Genomic DNA, 16,235 nt, shown 5'->3' on the forward strand with positions numbered 1-16,235 from the left:
CTGAGATTGGGTTCTAATTACTTGTGGGAAATAGTTTGCTGTTTCTCAGGTCTTCTCCCGGGTGATTTCATTGGAATAGTACTGTTTTATAACATGCACTGACACCAGATTCTTTAAGACCAGCTGTAGTCAGCCACAACTGGGTTAGTAAATCAATTCTATTAGAACTAAATTGTTGCAGATGTACATTTGAGTCAGGTGGAGCTGGGCCAAAGACTTAGAGTTTCTGCACTGGCAGCACACTCGGGGGAGGAGGAACGAAAGAAAGAGGAAACTAAAAAAAGAATATTCCTTCATCTGAGCTCAGAGAAAGCAAAGCAGGGGTGTGTTGTAACGAATATGCAGAAAGACGAAAGAAAGACGAAGGTCATTAACAGAGCTCCAAAAGGAGGCTGTGGGTAGCTAAACAGTTATTATCACAAGGCCGTGAAACCAGATGGGTACTGAACACGGCTTAAAACTGTTAAGGAACAGTGAGCGTTCAAGCTTGGTGAAAGTTTTTAGCTGTGAAGAAATGTCCTCAGGTTATCTGAGACAGTGTGCCATGGTGGATAGAACATTGCGCAATTTAGGCTATTTTCTAAAGGCACAACCCATGCCCCCTTCCCAGACAGGAAGTGCTATCTGGTTCAGCTGTTGCATACAGGGCTCAGGAGGAAACTGGGATTCCTCAATGAGCATATGCTGAAAAGGGTTAGGGAAGAAACCCAGTCTGACCCACTTCTCTTGCTTTAGCAGCAAATGGAGCTTTTAACACTATGAAGCTAAATATTGTTGCGTATTGAGTCAAAGGATTTTATATCTATTATTATTGTCTGTATTTGCATTAGGGTAAAGTAACTGCCTTTTGGTTTCAAAGGGTACAGCTACTATTGGTTCATTTAAGCTGCTGTATTTGGATCCTCTGTCTTATTGGTTTCCTCCAAAAGGCAGGACTGTGATTGCCTGATATTGTTCCCTCCAAAATGTATCCCTTCTAGCTAGTTCCCTGTCCCTATAAATGTAGCTTTCCCCTCCTCAGGCTTCAGTCTTGTTTGCCTTAATAAAGAAGTGTTACTAGAGAACTGTCTCCAGCATATTATGTCAAGAGAGCTGAAATCACAAACCCCACGTCACAACATATCATAATCTATTAGCAGGGCTGGTGCAAGAGATTGCAGTGCCTGAGCAGCTGCCACCCCTCCTCTTTCTCTCCCTTGGCACTGCCGGTCCTCCCCAGTGGCGTAGCGTGGGTTGTCAGCACCCGGGGCAAGGCAAGTAATTTGCGCCTCCTAACCTGTGGATTTGCGCCCCCTAACCCGTGGATTTGCGCCCCCTAACCCTAACCCCCAGATGTTGCGCCCGGTGCGGCCGGCCCCCCTGCACCCCCCACGCTACGCCACTGGTCCTCCCCACTCTGCCTCTCTGCTTACTTTTTTTGCCACTGTTTTAGTCACAGCAAGGCTTTCATACCCTCCAACATTTCTCTGATGTAAATAGGGACGTCCTATTCCATGATGATGATGATGATTAATACCCCACCATCTGACTGGGTTATCCCAGCCACTCTGGGTAGCTTCCAACATATATAAAAACATAATAAAATATTAAACGTTTTTTTAAATTCCCTATACGGAGCTGCCTTCAGATGTCTTCTTAAGGTTTTATTGTTACTTATCTCCTTGGCGGGGGGGGGGGTTGCAGAACTCTGTACCCTCCAACATTTCTCTGATGAAAATAGGGATGTCCTAAGGGAAAGCGGGATGTTCTGGGATCAAATCAGAAACCAGGACAGCTGCTGTAAATCCAGGACTGTCCCTAGAAAATAGGGACACTTGGAGGGTCTGGGCTTTCTGACTCACCCCCCTCCTCCCCACTCCCTGCCTCACTCTGGGAAAGACTAAGGGGGTCCCTCTTCAGATTGACGCCTTCTTGACATGCAGCCACTGCCACAGTTTGCTGGTAGGGTAAAAATGCTCCTTAAACATTGATTTTTTTTGTTGCAACTTTAACCCTACCCCCCTTTCCAACTTTAGACAGCGTTTTTTTGCTGCTGCAGCATGAACACTCTTGCCCTGCCTCTTGACCTGGCATAGGCAAACTCGGCCCTCCAGATGTTTTGGGACTACAACTCCTATCAGCCCTGACCACTGGTCCTGTTAGCTAGGGATGATGGGAGTTGTAGTCCCAAAACATCTGGAGGGCCGAGTTTGCCTCTGCCTGCTCTTGACCCTTGCTAGAGCAAGTTAGCGATGGAGGAGTTAGAGGCAGAGAGCCTGGCTGTGTATGCAGCGCTTGAGGTGATTGCTTCAGTTTACGAAACCCAGCCCATTCTGCTAATTGTTGCAGATCAAAATACTGTAAAAGCAGCAGCAACAAGGGCTGGTTCAGAAATAGGTTACCTTGGCTATAACCAATTGTGGCTACCTGACTTGTTCCTACATGGCACATGTGTTTTCAAACGCATGGTCATATTTGTGTGGCACATTTTCAGGTGTACAGTTGAACAATCTTAACTAGTGTATCTAAAAGAGCCGAACAGTGTGATGTGGCTTGAAGGTGGCATGATTCTCCGATGAATGCCAGTAGCTTGATGCGATCAGCAAATCTTTATGGTCCATAGGTTTAAATTAAGTTGTTTCTGTTTCTATTCACCATCTTTTTCTGGGTGAAATCACTCTCTGAAGCCACACATACCTGACTTTTCTGCAACATATCAGAGCCATGCCTGAATCAGCCAGAAGATGTCTCTAGAGAGTTTAGTTTTGTTCTCTCTGGGTGTGATTTGCTTACATAGCCATCCCAGTCCTGATGTTCCCGGCTTCACCCTTAACAAATATGGGATGGGAGAACCAAGGAAGTCTAGCCTTAGCTATTTCAATACCCTAAATAAAGTATTATGTTATCCTTCCACACTGCACCCTAGATCTTGTCCTCATATGGTCTGGTGGGCATTGTGGTTTCTACAATCTCAGCAGGTCTTCATCCTCTCCTATGGCAGGATACCTGTATCCACTGTTCCTCTCAATGAAATCTGGATCTTGAATGTCTGCTGTTGCTCACCCGCCCACTCAGACCTAATATTCTGGTTCCTGTGTTTGGCGCCTGATTGATGCCTTGTTGCTCTCATATGGTCCTCAGATCTTCCTTCCGCCACACATGACAGTTCTTTATTACCAGAAGCAAGGGCAGCAAGGTGGTCCCAGGAAGGGAAATAACTCTTATATGTATTTACCAGGTAGGGTCTTCCTACTGTGGCTGCTTTGTCTTTGTTCTTGTTTTTATTACATTTCATGTTTTTATTTTGTAATTTTATGCGGTGAACCACCCATAGATCTTCAGATGATCTTCAGATCTTCTAAGTAAGTAAGTAAGTAAGTAAGTAACCTGTCCTACAGACCTAACACCAGGTCTGTAGGACAGGTAAAGATAAGACAGGAAGTGAACTATTGAGAGCTTTAAAATGCACTTGCAGTTGTTGCTTGGCAAGCTTGCAATTGGTGTCTGTGAAATTAGGTGCTAAATGCAAGCCCCTCTGGGGTTTCTTCAACTTGGGAGCTTCCCAATGGAGCTTATCCCTCCTGGAAGCAAGGCTTAAAGTCCACAACAAACAGTTGATTAGCAGTGACCTTGCAGAGTGGCTTGAGTTCAAACTGCACTGCAAAGGAAAAATGGGTCCAAGTGGTTTGTTGGGTGTGGTGAGGGGCTTCTGGATCAGATCCACTGGGCTGAAAGTGTTTCCTACCTCTATACTAGAGAGAGTGGCTTTTGCTGTTGATTACTGTTTGCATCTGTAATTGGCGATGCCTATAGTCCTAGAAGGCAGCCAGTAGAAAAAGCTTTACTGTGCTGCTAGGCTAGGCTTGCCCCTAGGCTTCTGCAAGGTTGACAGTTTTAATTTCTCATACCTTGTCTAGGTCCTTGCATAAGTTGTGTATGCACCTAACAGTCTGCCCTATAAATTTCTGCGAGGTGCAGAAACTCCATGGCAGACAAGTTGATATGAAAAATGTTCCCTGAAGGTAGTTTAAAAACCACACATTTATATTGCATAACTCTTGGAAGCTACTCTTCCTCTTTCTGTCTCCTAGTTGGAAGATGAAAGGAAAAATCTGGCATAGTAGTGCTCTTTCTCATTCACAGTTTCCCCTCTCTTCAGCCCTTTCAAAGGCAATTCAATTAGCCGTTTATTCAATCTTCATGCCTGTTCAAGAGTGAACCTATATGGCTCTGCAACCCAGCAGGCTCTTTAGCTCTGCTAGTGGTATAGGAAATGCAGTGAGCCTGTGATCTTATGCATTTTTCTATTGAACTGTAGTTCAAATAATGCATGCACAGGACTGGGCCACAAGTGGTTTTTGTGGGGGGGGGGGTAGGGGTGAAATATGTGGTTGGAATTAAAGCCCTGAATCCCAATAATACATGTCAAGACATCAGCTTCCACTGTAAAACAGAACCATTTCTACTGCTTAGATATAATATCTCCATTGGGAGGGGAAGGGATAAGGAAATATACACACCCTCACTTCTGAAATGAAGCATTCAGTTGCTGCAGTAGAAACACATGGGTTGGTGTTTGTGTTCTGAGTCATAATGTTTGTATTACATTTTCCTTTAAATGTGTTATATAGCTGGGAGCAGACTATGCCATGGGCTCCTGCCATTAATCTTGAGGTGTGTGCTCCTTTTCCCAGACATTGCTTTTATGTACCTGTGCACTTTTCTTTTCCAAAATACTGTAGAGGCATGACTTTGCACTGCTGCGAGACCAGCCATAATACCACCATATGTACAAAGACTTTAGATGCAATCTAAAGGGCAATTAGGGCTGGGGTGGGACTCTTTTGTTGTTGTTGCATATCTGCAGTGTCCTCTTTGTATTTATTCTGGCAGAATAGTGAAGGAAGGAGGACAATTCAGTACTACATTTGGCTGCAACCCTATACTTGCTTACCTTGGAGTCAATTCCACTAAAGCCACTAGGGTAAAAGAAAAGGATTGTACTGATCCTTGCACATGACTAGCTTTCATCAGAGGATAGGACTGAAGTACAGTGTAAGACGAGGATTAGTGGGATACTGCTAGTATCTTAAAACTGGGGCAGTTAAGACTTTACTGTGATACTTTACAAGAATACACGACTTGTTCATGAAGTTGGTAGCGAAGGCGTATGATGGCATATAAGTGAAACAACTGAAGCATTAAGTGAGTTGGCTAGAATCGTGCAAACTCTGCCCATCTGTTTCGAAGAACACAGCAAATTACCTGAAACAACTAATTCCTTCATTTCATGGAAGAGATAATCCTAAACACAGATGGAAGGGTGATCAGGGACATAGTAATATGGTGAAAGAATTCAAGGATTGTTGTTAGAAATCTATCACACTATTATCTCAATAATGTGACTATGGTGAATGTCTGGTGCAATGTTGGTTTCTACAGTGTTTTTGGTGTGTGAAATGTACCGGATAAGAAAAGTCTTCATTTATGTTAAAATGTGATAAAATGAACTTCCTGCCACCCTTTCATATGCATTAATCCTGACAAAAGCCCTGAAAAATAGGGTTGCCATCTGGCTCTTCTTAGCCAGTCTAGTCTCTCTCTCTCTCTCTCTCTTTGCTATTTTTTTAAATCAGTAGACAATTGTAAATTTCCTTACATATAAATCAGATAACATGTAGTAGTGATTCATGGTCATTTTCTTCTTCCTGGAGCAAGGTTCATGTTATAAACTTATTACATACATATGTGTATTAAAGGTTGGGACCGTATTATTTAATATACAGTATGTTGGGCAAATATAATTGGGTTACCCAATTATAGTGGCTGCTGGCTGATAATTTATTCGCTGGTGTGTTTACTGGCTAATAGCCCAGGCCCAGGGTGTTTGGCTAATGTTTTATCCATGGAAGCTAATAGTTGAAAATCTCTGGCTTTTGAAATGCATTATTAACCAAAGCTTACAGAAAGTACTGTAACAGATCTCCAGCTGAGAAAGGGAGGGGATGGGGGGGGGAGGAGAAGTACTGTATAGCCAGTTTGCAAAAGAATGAGACAGAGACTGTGTGTGTGTGTCTGACTATAGCTGTCGGCCACGGCTTAAGCTGTTTTATACACCTATAAAATGGACGCGGAAGTTCACAATAAGCTTGCACCGGAGGAGTCATACTACCAACCAGGCAAAAGCTCCACAGGTAAAGCGCTTTCTAGTTGGAGGGAAAAAAAGTTGTCAAAAAGCAGAACGAGACCAGCAGGCACAGAAAATACAGTAATTGTATTTCAGGATGATATGGAACGCAGGGGCCAAAAAGAAGGAGGGGAAACAGAAGGTGACGCCCCTTATGAAAAGGACCTCTTTTTTTGTGTGTGGAGCCGAGGCCAGAAGAAACGTGGCTTGTGGTTGTTTGCAAAGGACTGCTAGGCTCAGTCCCCACTACCTCTCCGTGCCAAAAACATGCCTCAAGGGGCCTGCTTAATTGGTTCCCTGCAGAGAAAATGGCTGGGTTCCCTTCAGTGTTTAGCAACAGGTTTACGAGAAATGCCCTTGAGCAACCCTCGCCTTCCCCTCCCTTGGAGGTTGTGCCTTTAAGAAGGCGGGAAAGAGCGAGGGCGGCGGTGGGAGGACGCGCACATACACACACACAAGGAGCTCCATGCGGTTTGACAGAACTCTGGCCCCGCCCTCCCCCGCCGGCCTGTCATCGCAGGGACATCTTTTCTCCCTTCCCTTTTCTTTGCCCCGCGAGCAGGCGCGCCGCTGATTGGCTGCGGCGGGCGCGAGAGGGGCGGGGCTGCGTTCTCTGAGGAAGGGGGGAAAAGAGAGAGGGGAAAAAAAACAAAACCCAAACACCGCCCCCCCCACCCCGCCTCCTGACGACGCGGTCGAAAAAAAAGATGCCCCGCGTTCCAATGGGGAAGTGGAGTCTCCCGGCGGATCCCGGATGCCGTCGGAGGTGGCTGCGCTGAGCTGAGGAGCCGCTGCTAGAGGCCGCGCGAGAGACCTTGCCGGGCGCTCTTATCTTACGCGGCGGGGGCAGCAGCAAGAGCAGCATTGGCCGGGTCGAGGGAGAAGAGGCAGAGAAGGACCCGGCAGCAGCAGCGGTCGCCTCGCCTTGAATTTGCAGCGTGCTTGGGAGCTCTCGCCATGAGCAGTCCTCGGGCGGCGGCGGCGGCAGCGGCATTTGCTACTACTACCGCGGTGGCAGCAGCCACAGCAGCAGCACCGCCCCCCTCTTCCAAACGGCTCCTGTCCTCTCCCCCTGGCATCTGAAGCAGCTCCTCCTCGGTGCAAAACCTTGCCTGACCTGCTTGCTCTTCTTCATCATCATCATCATCATCATCATCATCATCATAACCATCATCATTTCAATTGTTTTGCCTCTGGGGGCTCTGAAAAAACTGACCTCCCGGGAGAGCAGAATAAAGGCTGCTCGCTCAGTGGGTGAATATTTTAATTTTGTTGAATGAACTGCATATACTTTCAATTTTTACAAGCTGCTGTTTTGTTTTGTTTCTGAAGCGTTTTGGGAAGGACGGTTCATTCCCTGTGTGTTGCTTCTTTCCAGCTGATTTGCTTTTTGCAAAAGGTTTCGTTTTGGAAGGGCTCTGAAAAAAAGACACACACACATCCACCCCACAGAACCATGGGTCTGCCTGCCTTGGAATTTAGTGACTGCTGTTTGGACAGCCCTCTGTTCCGAGAGAGGCTGAAGTCTCACGAAGCTGAACTGGACAAGACCAACAAGTTCATCAAGGAGCTCATAAAAGATGGGAAGTCGCTCATTGCAGCCCTTAAGAGTGAGTGACAATCTCCCTGTGGTGTCAGGCGTCTGAATGGCAAGAGGGAATGATGAAGGGGTTGTGGTTGTTATGGTGTCTTAAATCTGAAAGGGAAACCGTGAATCAGATCTGACTCAGTAGTATTAGAATCCTTGAAATTTCACCTGCATTGGCATAGCACAGGTAGAAAGAGAAGCATGGTAGAGAGAAAAGCATGTGGAAAAACAATTAAAAAACCCCACAGAGGACAGAGAAAATCTGGCTGTTTAATACCAGACTACAAACCTAATGAGAGAGTTCATATTCTGTAGTTAATGGCTATGCTTCTCTTAGGAACAGCAGTATTAATGTGAATCTCTGAGCATGTGCACAGTGCATAGGTGTTGAGGGAAGATAAGAACAGCCTTTCCTTATATAGTGGCATTATATAAAAAGCAGTCTGATTGTAGACTAACTGGCTTTTTTGCTTTGGTTATATAGTTTTAAAAGCATGTCTGCTATTGTTGACTGATCATTGGACTCCTCCTGGCCCTTTTGTGAAAGTGAAAGGCCTGTGTGTATAACAATTCAAAGAGAACTGATGGTGTACAGCAAAGATGGGGGACTTCCCCCCCCCCCAGCTCAAGGGCCACATTTCCTCATTGAGCAACCTTATGCGGGTCATAGTCCAATGGTGGTCATAACCAGGGGAAAACCTGGAAGGAGCAGTGGGTGTGAATGTACAGTAGCCTACATTCCAGCAAGAGATTTCTACATGCATGTACACCCACCTCTCTCCATCCTCATTCAAGAAAGCAAATGGCATTATTGGAGTTCAAGGACATACAGTGGTGCCTCGCAAGACGAAAAGAATTCGTTCCGCGAGTCTTTTCGTCTTGCAATGTTTTTCGTCTTGCGAAGCACGGTCCGTCGCAACTGCGCCTCTTCAAGCGGCTTTAAGAAAAAAGCGCAAGACGTTTTCGTCTTGCAAAGCAAGCCCATAGGGAAATTCGTCTAGCGAAGCAACGCTAAAACGGAAAACCCTTTCGTCTAGCGAGTTTTTTCTCTTGCGAGGCATTCGTCTTGCGGGGCACCACTGTATTCTTGCCAGGCAAAAACACGCAAGAAGGGTGCAAAGTGGGGCTGCTTGTGAGTATTGCCTAAGTGACAGCCCCAAGAGCCAGAGGAAGAGGGGCTCGAAAGGTTTCATTTGGCCCCCGCCCTAAGGTTTCCCACTGCTGTTTTATAGACTGGGCAGTTTGGCTTAAAAACAGTTGTATTTCCCTCTATCTCTAGCACTTGGCAGAGCTGTCCTTGCATCTGAAATTCTTCAGTCACAGGATATTGTTGCGGAATGGTGGAGGGCAGAGTACCAGGAAAACAAACGTTACAGGCGTTATGTGCACTCACTTGGAATTTCCATGGAAATCTTAAAATCACTTGGGTTCTCTGTTAATTTCCAAGAGTGGAAAACTAGCAGAACAATAGTACTAGCTTGTAAACATCTAAATTGTGTGAACTTTTAATAACACTTAAGAATATCTTCTTTAATGCTACTAGGCCATGTCCCCCGAATAACTTTACTCCCTATGGTTGTTGCCCCTTCTCTTCAAAATTCTAGAGGCATTCATGTACAGTGGTACCTCGGGTTACATACGCTTCAGGTTACATACGCTTCAGGTTACACACTCCGCTAACCCAGAAATAGTGCTTCAGGTTACGAACTTTGCTTCAGGATAAGAACAGAAATCGTGCTCCGGCGGCGCGGCAGCAGCAGCAGGAGGCCCCCATTAGCTAAAGTGGTGTTTCAGGTTAAGAACAGTTTCAGGTTAAGAACGGACCTCCGGAACGAATTAAGTACTTAACCCGAGGTATCACTGTACACAATTCTTTCCCTCAAATAATTCTGGGTGCTGGAGTTTAAGGGTTGCTGGGAATTGTAACTCTGTGAGAGGTAAAATACTGTGCCCAGAATTCTTTGCAGGAAAGAGTGAGCTTTGAATGTGCTTTAAAGGTATAGTGTGTACACGGCCTTTGAATTCATGGTCTTGAGACACAATTTGCGTACGTGTCTGCTGAAATGGTTCATTCCGAAGCAGTCCAGCGGTGTGTATTGAGTGGTGGCCTGCTGTTTGGTCTGCTTCTTTGTGAGCCAAAGGCAAATAATTGCACTCCTATGATGAGCTCTTTGAAAGAATTAATTGTACTAAACAAGCCTTGAGGGCTTTGTCTGTCTCATCACTGGCATTGTTTGTGCTCACTTGCTTGTCATTGATAATGACATAGCATTCTTGGGAAATGTATGTGTATGGCAAGGCACAGGAGAACCTGCCTACCTGAGAGAGTTGCTCAGAAGGCCCCAAGCGATAAAATAGTCTCCTTGTTGGCAAAGTCGTAATCTTATATAGATCCTGCAGAATTCAATTGTTGAACTTAAGCCCACTGAGACAAAGGTGTGTGGTAGAACCTGACTGTCGCAGCCAGCAAAATCCCAACCTGTTGGGAAGTGTGATTTTTGGGAATGAAGTCTTTTGAAAACTAGAGGCTGGCAACAGTATTCGATGCCTGCGATGACTTTCTACTAGCTAGTCACTTTGAAACTGTGCAATAGTATTGATACACCTTGGCCTTGATTTTGTAGAAGTGTGTACATCTGTACACTCCAAGTTACTGAATGAAATCCTGGAGCAGGATTACAGGTTGGATAGGAGAGACTCCCTTGTATCTCTTTGCCCTGCCCATTTTTTCCTGATGCTGATTTACCCCTCACATGGCTCCATTCCTTTGATTCCATGGAATCTGGAGTTTCTTATATCTAAAGAGAACGTATGTATCACATCATTGGGCTTTTGACCATTTGAGTGAATTGCATTTGTTTTTCTTCATGTGTTTATGGAAAACAAGTTACAGAAGTTGAATCAGTTATCTGAACACAAGAGGTAACAGCCTACTTGTCCAGAATTGACTCTTTGCTGACTCTCACTAGAGTTTTACTCTTGTATGTTGGACCAGTAGTATAACTATCATTGGGAAGGAAGGATAAACTCCCACCCCTCTCCCAAAGGCCCTCTGGAAGATTGTGAAGTAGGATGTGGGGAGCTGCTGAAAAGTAGAGGAATTTGCTCAAAACCAGACTTGACATTCTAAGAAAAGTTGACTTAAGGAAGCTCGTGGAAGGAAAGTTTCCCACCACCCTCTCTGTGCTTTTTCAGAAGCACCCCCTCCCACAGCCCCCGCTCTCTAGAGCACCTTTGGGGAGGTGTGGCCTGAACTTCCTTAAGTTAATTTAGGATCCAAGCCAATATGTTGACATTTTTATTACCTAAACAGAGATCCAAGCAAACCAACTATAATCTTGTGGGGGCCATTATTGTGCTGACGTATTTATAAGTGTATGGTGAATGATTGGTAATGTGATAGGTGTGCAACATTAATGGCTGGCTAACCAAATAATGCTACACAACTTCACTTGCTGCTGTTTCTGCTGCCGATTGCGTCCTAGGCTTAGGCAAGCAGTTCAAGTATTTTGCTATACAGTGGTACCTCGGGTTAAGTACTTAATTCGTTCTGGAGGTCTGTTCTTAACCTGAAACTGTTCTTAACCTGAAGCACCACTTTAGCCAATGGGGCCTCCTGCTGCTGCCACGCCACCGCTGTGCAATTTCTGTTCTCATCCTGAAGCAAAGTTCTTAACCCGAGGTATTATTTCTGGGTTAGCGGAGTCTGTAACCTGAAGTGTATGTAACCTGAAGCGTATGTAACCCGAGGTACCACTATAACTCTTTTAGGGCCTCCTCAGAACTGTCTCCATTCCACCTGACGGCACCAGAGGGAGACAGAGAGGGCCACCTCCATCAGCCTGTGTGGGACCGGCTGCCATTTGGCTCATCCCTACTTGGGATGGGCCAAAAGGATTTGCCAATCCTTGAACCTGGCGGAAATGTGCAATGTATTTGTGTAGGAGTCTAGTGAGTACAGGTGAATGTGTGGCACTGGGGGTGTGGCATAATATAAATTCGACAGTTATGAAATCATTTCTGGGTTCTGCTATGCGGTTATTTCTACGCTTCATTGAAAGCACATTTCCAAGAGCCCCTTTAATTTCATTTTAGCTTCTGTTTCCGAGACCTTCCAGCCATGCTGGTTGAACAGATGTATGCTTTTATTTTTATTGCTTTGCAGGGGTTCCTTTGGGACAAAGCCTTGTGTTGACAGATATCAAGATGCTGCCACGTGACATGATGCTGCATTCCCACTTGACACGGCAGCTTGGGAGCTTTGCATGCCTCAACTTATTTTTGGATCCCACTAGCATGCATTGAGTTGCTCATCCAAAAAGGAGGGCAGCTGGCCTGACTATTCATGGCCTGGGTTCTTTGGGATTGCAGTTGTAGGATTGCTCAGAAGCATCCAACTGTAGCTGTGAAGTTTATTTCACGACCCTTCCTCCCACTTTTGGGTCACATTTGAAGTGTGCAAGCTCTGTGCTGCTTTTTTAATCTGAAATCTCCTCATAGAGGTCCTGATCATGCCTGTTTAGAATTTTACTTTGAACTTGTCTTTTTATATTTTGAATGGAGAACATAGCCACAATTTCGCCAGCTCGTGACCAGCAGTATAATCACAGCCTTTGTGTTTTTCCACATGTGAGAGATTGCTATCTGGTTTAGAATTAGCATCTTATTGTGGCATAAACTGCCTTCAGTTCCACTGAATTCTTTCTGGTAAGATAATGGGACATAAAACTCGTGATATTTGAAATAGCCTGGTTGATGAGACTGCAGTTCTAATAAAGTCCTCGGAGCATTCTGGAACTTTACAAATTGTAGTTCTCTTCTACTTGGAACTATCTGCATAAATGCCCTATTCATTATTTAATTTTTATTCTTCTTAATAATTATATCTATTTGTCACTTTTTACATGAAGCCATTTCAAAGTGACTCACAATGTAAGAATAAGAATAACAGTAAAACCAAACCTAAGAATAAAACACAACCCTAAAAGGTTTATCCTTTTATTAATGTACAGGAGTATTCTCCTTCTGTAGATATTCCACTTGTCCCCCATGTCCCAAAATTCAGATGGGGTGGGGGGACAAACCCCAATTTCTGGGTGTGAAAATCAAGATTCAAAGAGCTCCAAGAATCTGGACTTGATGCCATAGAATTTAGTGCAAGCATCCTACCAGTTCAGTACTGTTTGTCCTTTGAATTTCAGGCCCAATATATTCTCTCTCTAGGCTCTGATATGTTTGAGGATGAGACATATAGCTATCTTGGCAGTTCTTAAGATTTCTTGTTTATGACATGACATAATCTCCAACATAGATGCTATATGCACAAATTAAGCAAAGTGAGAATGTGGAGGCTGAATTAGGAATGAAGTTGACTCACAGCTCTACTTTTCTAGTGTGGTTGGACAAGCCTGTTGTATATGAGCTGTACAGTGGTACCTTGGTTTAAGAACAGCTTAGTTTATGAACAACTTGAATTAAGAATACTGCAGACCCAGAAGTAGGTGTTTTGGTTTGTGAACTTTGCCTTGGAAGCAGAACATGTTCCACTTCCTGTTGAATGTAAATTGAGTCCCCCGCTGCTATGGGAAAGCACACCTTGGTTTAAGAATGCTTTGGTTTAAGAATGAACTTCCGGAACGGATTAAGTTTGTAAACCAAGGTACCACTACTAGCCTTTTTGTCTTTGACTGTTAGTGCTTTTTCTCCCAAGATAGTACAAGTACTGCAATGAACAGCTCCTGATGAACCAAGATGTAGAGAACAAATAGGACAGTCAAATTACTTTAAAAATAGTGTATTAGTTGCCGTTTCTGCATTGAGGGATATTTCTTAAGGCTTACTGAGGTTTGATGTATAAGGAGCAGCCTTTGAATAATAGGGCTTGTGGCATTTTCCTCTCGTCTCCATTTATCACTTCCTTGATACTCAGAGTGGCCTGTTCTTCGTCAACACATGTCCTTCTTCTTTTGCTCATAATGACATGTGTAAATTATTCAGAACATTTTGCAAATGCTAAGCTCCAAGTGAGACTCAGAGATGAAATGTGAATAGTGGGTGTTGAAGATTAACAAATATGACAAGCAGCAGCAGGGAACAGTCTAAAAAAGGGCTGGGCAACTCAGTCAAGCACCCAAAGGCCACATTGGAAATGCGTAAAGAGCCGGGCTTGTTATGAAACAGATGTTGCCTTATGCACGCACGTTACATTATTTTTGCTCCAGACTTGCAGATGACCATGTAGAAGTCACTAGCCCACAAAAAGTACTAGCCTGTCTGCCCACCCATACATGCCAGTATAAATGGTGTGAAATTTTAGTCCTGATCCTGAGTCCCTGGGAGGGCCGCTGTTGCACTTGGAAGAAAGGGGAACTCCTGTCCTCATCTGCATTCTCTAAGGAATGGAGGTTCATGCTGCAAACAAACAACCAGCCATCAATCCACCCATAAACTTTCTGCGTCTCTGCAGCAGGTGGGTTTTGGATCAGTGATTTCTGCACTGTTGGTTACCTACAATGCAGAAGAGCGTGTCCAAAAGAGAGATTCACAAAGACACAAGGTGGTGCTCCACTGAAAGCAGGCAATACTGCTGCATCTCTGCAACAGGTGTAACAGGTGACAGCTAAATACATTACAGCAGTAGGGGTGGGTTTCAGTTAAGTTGTTGTGTACATAGAATGAGGGCTGCTCATGCGATGGGATTTCCCTCATCTCCGGTCTCTGAATGCCCTCTGCATCCTCTAAATCTGCTCTGGAGGGTTGGGAGAAACCCCAGATCAGGTTTAAGGGGCATGGGAGAGGAGGAGAAGGGAGGGAGAGGGAAGTCCTGTTTCATGATTGGACATTGTTCCCTATGCACATACTCCACTGAGCGCTACACTGAATTCTATCCTTGATTCCCGCCCCCCCTTACACTTTGAATGTTTTTGGGTGTGAGATTTGCAGTCCTTTGTAGTGCATCCTACTGTTTTAACACACAAACTAGTTTGCACAAGTACTTTTGTGTTTAAATTAATGGTTTCCACATGGCTAACTGTCAGGAGAGAATAAAAACCTCTGCATGAAATAATGTTCCATGGTAAATCTCCACTGGTGGAGCGGAGTAGTTCTAATCAGTTATTTTCTCTTGCCAGGGGTTAGAATTGCATCTTAACCCTTTTTCTAAACCAAAAGGCCTAAATGTTGTAACCTTTTTTCATAGGGAAGTTTCTTGATAACTTTATTTGCCCTTTTCTGCCCAAATGACAATGAGGAGCCAGATACTTTCATCTAGTCTTTTTGGGTTTTTCCCCCATTATATTTTTGTTGTGTTAATGCAGTTGCTAACTCCATATTTTATTTTTTTTAAAAGCTTTTGCATTTTTAACATTTAAGGGAAAAATATATTTTCTTCCATCACCGTTCTCAGCAAGTTTCTGAACACATTGCACTGACTTGCACACATGCTACTATTAAAGGAGCAGAGCTATCCTTCAAGACCAGGTTCTGCTAGCCTTGTATCTACAAGAATGAAAGTTCTGGCATTGCAGTGGGAAGGAGTAAGATGCCCAGACCTGAATGTGTATGTACGGTGCAGATGCTTGTTCTGTTAGTAGCCTTAAGAACAACTGGTCCAAACTCAGCAGCCAATTCTTCTGTGCTTTAGGAATAGAAAGTGCACTGACTTCACTGGAAACTTTTCCATTGAATGTTCTGTTGAATTAAATGGGACACAGATGGGAATTTCCATTGGAGAGCAGATTCTTGATGGATTGTTCTCCATCATAGTCTTAAGTACTGTTTCAGAAAGGAAGACTTCAAATCTCTTTTCTGCACTCAAGTGCACAGGAAGTCAAGTAGGAGAAACCATCCATGTATGTACCAATCAAGGTTCCAGGTATAAGGCATGCATGGAGTTCCACGCTGCTGTGTCACAGACCATTATGGCAAGGCAAGATCACCCCATCACCCAGCAAACTGTGTTTGCTTGAACTGTTCCTGCCTGGAATTTGTGGCAGATCTGCCTGGTGGCAGTTTGAACTGCGAATGTCTACAGATGTCACATTATGAAACTAGGCTGTTCTTGGAGCCAACCTGTCCTCCTGTGATCCATTATCCCACAACCTCCTGCTCAGATCCTGCCAAGCTTGCTAGATAATCAGTGTGGTAAACTGGAAAAGGGTCTGACCTAATTCTTATGATAGTTAAACATCTAAAGCCCCTTCTTAAAACTTGTATTTGCTGCTGTTTTAAAATCAAACCATTCCTTCTGCCTTTCCTATGAGTGCAGACTTAAGCTTCATCCCCAACTAGGGTTAATTTTGTTCTAGATTAAAGGGATTTGTTTTATGCTCTGATCATGCTACATTACTCCCCCCCCCCTTCTGCTTTATCTTTTGCTGTTCAGGCTTAGCTAGATTCCAGCCTACGACTGATTGTTGAATATGTGGGTGACTGTTAGCACAGATGAGAATGAACCATTATGCAGATTTTGTGTATTACAGC

The 16,235-nt window shown here is 44.3% G+C and overlaps 1 protein-coding gene across 10 annotated transcripts in view; it reads left to right on the top strand.

Annotated features, from left to right (window-relative positions):
• The first annotated feature begins 6,068 nt into the window (after positions 1-6,068).
• ARHGAP26 (Rho GTPase activating protein 26) overlaps positions 6,069-16,235 on the top strand; it is a 205,136-nt gene continuing 194,969 nt past the window's right edge. For 3 of the 10 annotated variants that reach the window (XM_081179626.1, XM_081179625.1, XM_081179632.1), the window contains exon 1: positions 6,828-7,776. In XM_081179626.1, coding sequence (XP_081035752.1) covers positions 7,623-7,776 — 154 coding nt within the window. In that variant the 5' untranslated portion in view covers positions 6,828-7,622. Of the gene's footprint in view, positions 6,174-6,826; positions 7,777-16,235 lie in introns of those variants that run through there. The other 7 variants (XM_081179630.1, XM_081179622.1, XM_081179628.1 and 4 more) reach the window with 5 other exon arrangements.

Source organism: Podarcis bocagei, assembly GCF_964188305.1.
Source record: "Podarcis bocagei genome assembly, chromosome: 2".
NCBI classification, from domain to species: Eukaryota; Metazoa; Chordata; class Lepidosauria; order Squamata; family Lacertidae; genus Podarcis; species Podarcis bocagei.